The 6,000-nt window shown below is 42.8% G+C and overlaps 1 protein-coding gene across 3 annotated transcripts in view; it reads left to right on the top strand.

Annotated features, from left to right (window-relative positions):
* The first annotated feature begins 3,528 nt into the window (after positions 1-3,528).
* KCTD3 (potassium channel tetramerization domain containing 3) overlaps positions 3,529-6,000 on the top strand; it is a 39,259-nt gene continuing 36,787 nt past the window's right edge. The window contains exons 1-2 of one of the 3 annotated variants that reach the window (XM_070734414.1): positions 3,716-3,936; positions 3,995-4,121. In XM_070734414.1, coding sequence (XP_070590515.1) covers positions 4,048-4,121 — 74 coding nt within the window. In that variant the 5' untranslated portion in view covers positions 3,716-3,936; positions 3,995-4,047. Of the gene's footprint in view, positions 4,122-6,000 lie in introns of all 3 variants that reach the window. The other 2 variants (XM_070734415.1, XM_070734413.1) reach the window with 2 other exon arrangements.

Here is a 6,000-nt window from a genome sequence, read left to right as displayed (position 1 = left end):
CATCTTTCTACTATTGTAACAATGTCAGTCCAGACCCATGAAGGCAATTGCCCTAATCAAAAGAAGGAAATGTAAATATGTATCAAGAAAATGTTTGCTACTTTGTGTAATATCATAGCAATACAGCTATGGAAATTGAAGAGTCTTGTAAAATAGTGGCAATGAAAAAACTGGAATGTGTTGGCAAAACTCAGTTGATAAATAAATCTCCATTCTTCAAATATTAAAATGTAACTTAATAAGGTTGCAAAAAATATTCAAAATGTGGTTAGAAATGTAGAATTCTCAGTATTATGCCATTTCTTCCAAGTATTATGACATGGTAATTGGGTGTTTCTGTGTATAGTACAGCAACATCACTGAAGGGCTGCAAAAAGTTTCACTACCACACTGAGGGCATGGCTTATTTTGTGGGTGTGGCTTGCAGGCCATGTGACCAGGTGGGACCGGTTTGACGATCAAGTGACGGGGACTGGCTTAGAGGTCATGTGACTGGCTTAAAGGTTGCCAACTTGATGTCATTCACATCAAGGGTTTGGGTTAGGGTGCCTGGCCTCTCCTCGCCTTAAAGAGATACAATTTCCCTATTTACTGTTATTGAACATCCAAAATATACTATTTAATTCTATGTATATATGCCATATATGTACAGTGATCCCCCGAGTTTCGCGATCTCGATCTTTGCGAAAGGCTATATCGCGATTTTTCCACCCGATGATGTCACTCCCTTCCTTTCTCATCTTTCTCTCTCTCTTTTTCTCTATCTTGCTTCTTCCTCTCTCACACTCTCTTCCTCCCTCTCTCATCTCTTTCTTTCCTTCTCTCTCTTTCTCTATCTCTCCCCCTCTTGCTCTCGAGCGGCGGGCGGCACCCAGGGAAGGTTCCTTCGGCCGCCCAGCAGCTGATCTGCTCGGCAGCGCAGTAGCAGCGAGGAGCCGAAGATGGGGTTTCCCCTTTGCGTGGGCAACGGGAAAACCCCATCTTCGGCTCATCGCTGCTACTGCGCTGCCGAGCAGATCAGCTGCTGGGCGGCCGAAGGAACCTTCCCTGGGTCTTCAACTCCCAGAGCGGCGGACAAGCGGCGGACAAGCGGCGGACAAGCGGCGGGCGGACAAGAAAAGCGGCGGGCGGACAAGCGGAAAAGCGGCGGACAAGTGGCGGGCGGACAAGTGGCGGAAAAGCGGCGGGCGGACAAGAAAAGCGGCGGCCGGACAAGCGGAAAAGCGGCGGACAAGCTGAAAAGCGGCGGACAAGCGGACAAGCGGCGGACAAGCTGAAAAGCGGCGGACAAGCGGGCAGGCAGGCGGCTCCTCAGCCAGGTGCCGAAGTAAAAACACCATCTGCGAATGCGCGGCCATGGAAAAAGGGGCGCGCATGCACAGATGGTGTTTTTACTTCCGCACCACTACATCCCGAAAAATCGATTATTGCGAGGGGTCTTGGAACGGAACCCTCGCGATAATCGGGGGATCACTGTATATACATTTTACTCACAAGCAGACAAAAATATACATTATCTACCATATAAACTGTATGTGTATGTACACACATGCACACACAGCTCTTCCAAAATTATACATATTCAATTTCATTTACTGCGATAGGAAAAACATACCCAGAGCACAGAAGGAAAAGTCAACCTGACTGTACCTGTTGGAGCCCTTCACTGTGCAACATATGGAGAACTAGAGATTTCCCACATGTGTGTTCTGTGCAGGGAATGTTCTTAATCTCATTCATAGATTAATAGATTTTAATGTAACACTACTCTTGAAACAATTACACCTTGATCAAAGGAATCTTTGCTTAAAGGTGCTGCCAATGCACGCTAAGGTTTACCTTCTACATCTAGGTAAACTCACACTTAACAACTTTACAGACAAAAATGTATACTTTGTGTTGGTCGGTTAACCGTAATAAAGATTAATTACAAAATGTACACTTGTGAAGTGTTTTTCTTTTCTGGCTAGGAATTCAAGTGAAAAAAAAAATCAAGTGGATTTCATCGAAAAGTACTGTACACTAGAAATTAGGGAATTTATTCAAGTGCTCCTCTGTTAATCAGCTAGCTCCTTGCAGATGAATTGGATTTTTTTATTTTAGAAGCATAGAAACATAGAAGACTGATGGCAGAAAAAGACCTCATGGTCCATCTAGTGTGCCCTTATACTATTTCCTGTATTTTATCTTACAATGGATATATGTTTATCCCAGGCATGTTTAAATTCAGTTACTGTGGATTTAGCAACCACGTCTGCTGGAAGTTTGTTCCAAGGATCTACTACTCTTTCAGTAAAATAATATTTTCTCATGTTGCTTTTGATCTTTCCCCCAACTAACTTCAGACTGTGTCCCCTTGTTCTTGTGTTCACTTTCCTATTAAAAACACTTCCCTCCTGAACCTTATTTAACCCTTTAACATATCTAAATGTTTTGATCATGTCCCCCCTTTTCCTTCTGTCCTCCAGACTATACAGATTGAGTTCATTAAGTCTTTCCTGATACGTTTTATGCTTAAGACTTTCCACCATTCTTGTAGCCCATCTTTGGACCCGTTCAATTTTGTCAATATCTTTTTGTACGTGAGGTCTCCAGAACCTCACCTACAAAATTTTATTTTATTGTATGTACCGTATGTATGTATGTATGTATGTATGTATGTATGTATGTATATGTATTTATGTCTGTCTGTCTGTCTGTCTGTCAAGTATGTATTGGTAGTATACATAGATATAACGTTATTTATTTTTGTCCAAAAACACAATAATACACAATGAAGGTTATATACATGAGTATTAATAAGAGGGAAACATTAGGACAGGGACGACAGGCACTTATGCACCAGCATTAATTAATTATAATTAATTAATTATTAATATTAACCATACTATTAATTACATTACATTAATAATTATTAATAAATAAACAAATAAGTAATAAATAATTAATACTGTAATTCGTGAACCCAGATGGGAAAAGTAATCCAAGTCGGTTGGCGGAACTGCGAAGTGGCAGAATCTTTAAAAGGGATACGATCATGTAGCTATCAAAACGGGAGCCTAAAGCAACAACAACAACACAAGAGCACACAACAGATTCAAACTTAATATCAATCGCTCCAAACTTGACTGCAAAAAATACGACTTTAACAATCGAGTTGTCGAAGCGTGGAACTCATTACCGGACTCAATAGTGTCAACCCCCAATCCCCTACACTTCTCCATTAAACTCTCCACGATTGACCTCTCCCGATTCCTCAGAGGCCAGTAAGGGGCGTATATAAGTGCACTGATGTGCCTATCGTCCCCTGTCCAATTCTCTTTTCTTACCTCTTTTATCTTATATATTCTCTCCTCTATATATATTCTCTTCCTATCCACTTCCCTTCTTTTTACTTCCTATTTTTATATATATATTCATAATGTATATTCTCTCTCATATGTATTGTATATTGGACAAAGAATAAATAAATAAAAATAAATAAAGAACCGGCGGTCTCCAAAAGAACGGCCCCAGCCTCGTTTGAACGAAACAGGCCAGGGGACGTAAGGTCTAGTCGGGCCTCTTCCGCATACTTCCCTTCCGAGGCGTTCGTCTTCTCGGGCTCGGTTTTGCATATTCCCGCCTTCCGTTTCAGACTCTCGCGAAGACGCAGCCAACGCTGGTATTTTGTCCCTCGCAGAGTCCCCTCCTCCAGGTGCCGCGCGTTGCTAGGATTTTTTTTTTTTTTTGCCGTTGAGAGCCGCGGTGGCCCAGAGGAGGGGGGGCGGGTGGTGTAGCGGCGGCGGCGGCGCCTCTGCATGGCTGGCCGGAGGGAGAGAGATCGACCCTTCGCCTCCTCCTCTTCCTCCTCCTCTCCGATCCCCGACCTGACAGTTTAAACCGCTTGCAGTGGAAGGCTCCACGGCCTCGCTGGACGCCCCGTTTTCTCCCCCGGCTCCGCCGCCGCCGCCTCCTTTTCCCACCTCCCTCGACTCCGGGGAGGCGGCTGGAGGCGGCGGCGGCGACGGCAGGCGGTATTCGGGGCAGGATCTGCTGCTGGGGAAAATGGCGGGGAACGGCGCCGGCTTTGCCGGAGCGGGCAGCGGGGAGATCATCCAGCTCAACGTCGGGGGCACCAGGTGAGCTGGAGGGCGGAACGAGGGCTGGGGGTGGGTGGGATGTTAGCCGTGGCTGGAGGGGGATCTTGGCGGTTGAGGGCGAGGGGAGACGGGGGGAGGCGCGGCTGTTGTGATGGCATGAAGAAGAAGCGGATGCCTTTAGTGGAGAAGCAGGCCTGGGAAAAGAAAGGGATGGTTGTCCTTTCTTCCAGGCTGATCGAATCGCTGCATCATCATCATTATCATCATCATCACTAGAATAGAATTTTATTGGCCAAGTGTGATTGGACACACAAGGAATTTGTCTTTTTTACTACTACTACTACTACTACTACTACTACTACTACTACTACTATTTTATTACTACCGCTGCTATTACTATTTCCCACTCCCAGAAGACTCTGAGAGGCTCATAGCCAAAATAATAATTTAAATGCTAACCTTTAAATAATCAATGTTGTAAGGAATCTGGTTCAATGTGCAAGAAGGCTCAGTTCTGGCTATAGATTTGCCTAGGTGCAGTGGTTTTCAACCTGGGGGTCGAACCACCAATTCATAGGGATTGCTTAAGACCATGGGAAAAGAAATTTCCAATGTGTTAGGAACTAAAGCTTCTACTCTGGCGCCTTGGAACATATTTTTACAATCCGACCAATCAGGCATTTACACTGGGGGTGTCTCTCTGCCCTTCCTGCCAATCAGCTTCAAGCTCTGTTGGGAGAATTGACGCTAGACGTATGGTCGGGGGTCACCACAACATGAGGAACTGTATTAAGGAGTCACAGCATTAGAAAGGTTGAGAACTACTGGATAAAAAAATATCAGAACTTTAAAAACATAAATTTATCCTTGTAAGTTGTCACTGTTTTTCTGTGACATTCCATGAAAGTGTATCAAGCCTCCAAGATGTCATGGTCCTCTTTGAAAATGATGGACGAACGTCATCATCATCATCATCATCATCAAACCACCAATGAGCCAAGCCGTTTACAGTCTTGGGGTTGACTGATTTTGGTTCCACTGTTATACACAAACGTGGCTCCAAAGTATGAATCTCTTGATTGTTTTTCCACACTGGACTCAGTTGTCCCAAAGTTGCTTTTTCTTAAAGGCAACTGAACTTTCTTGGCTTTTCTTCTTCTTCTTTAAAAACGTTTTGCTGAACAAAACCTAAGAAACTTCTTGGGTGAGAAATGAAATGAAAGAAAAGAGAAAACCCCAAGAAAGTGGAGTTGCCTCTTGGAAAAAGTATTTTTGGGACAATCATGACTTGGGTGATGGAGAATCTCTATAGACATGAGACTCAGTTGAAACCAATGACAAATAACAAATAATTACGAATGAGGTATTAATTACTATACTGATGCTTTTTGTGATACCTTATGGAGATATCACAATTCCTCATGGATTCTCTTTTATATGGAACCCAACTAAAATTGCTATTACAATATAAATAATATAGATCTGCATAGAATGAATAATTTACATTGTGATCTGTGTTTTGACTATGATTTCAGCTGGGTCTTGGTAAAAATAAAACAACTTCAAGTATTAGATGTATATTCTTGTTTCATAATACTACAAGATAAGCATTGTCTGGGTGGCTTTATCCATGCAAATGGTTGTGACACATACACTGATTTGGTGGTTTCAGATGAATATGATGTAAAAATTATGAGGTACTATATAAATGTAAGGCTCATCTAGCTGATCTTTTTCTTTTAAAAAAAGTATATAATGGTATCTGTATACAAACAGAAGCCTTACAATTGGAGTCTTGATCTCCAATTACTTCTGAGAATAAATTAATCTATTGGGGAATTAAAATGAGAGTCACTGTTTTTCAGGACAGAGATGTCACATCAATAACTAACTTCAGTGCCAAAAAGTGCAGGACAAT

Source organism: Erythrolamprus reginae, chromosome 1, assembly GCF_031021105.1.
Source record: "Erythrolamprus reginae isolate rEryReg1 chromosome 1, rEryReg1.hap1, whole genome shotgun sequence".
NCBI classification, from domain to species: Eukaryota; Metazoa; Chordata; class Lepidosauria; order Squamata; family Dipsadidae; genus Erythrolamprus; species Erythrolamprus reginae.
This window is presented reverse-complemented; position numbering and strand designations above follow the sequence as displayed.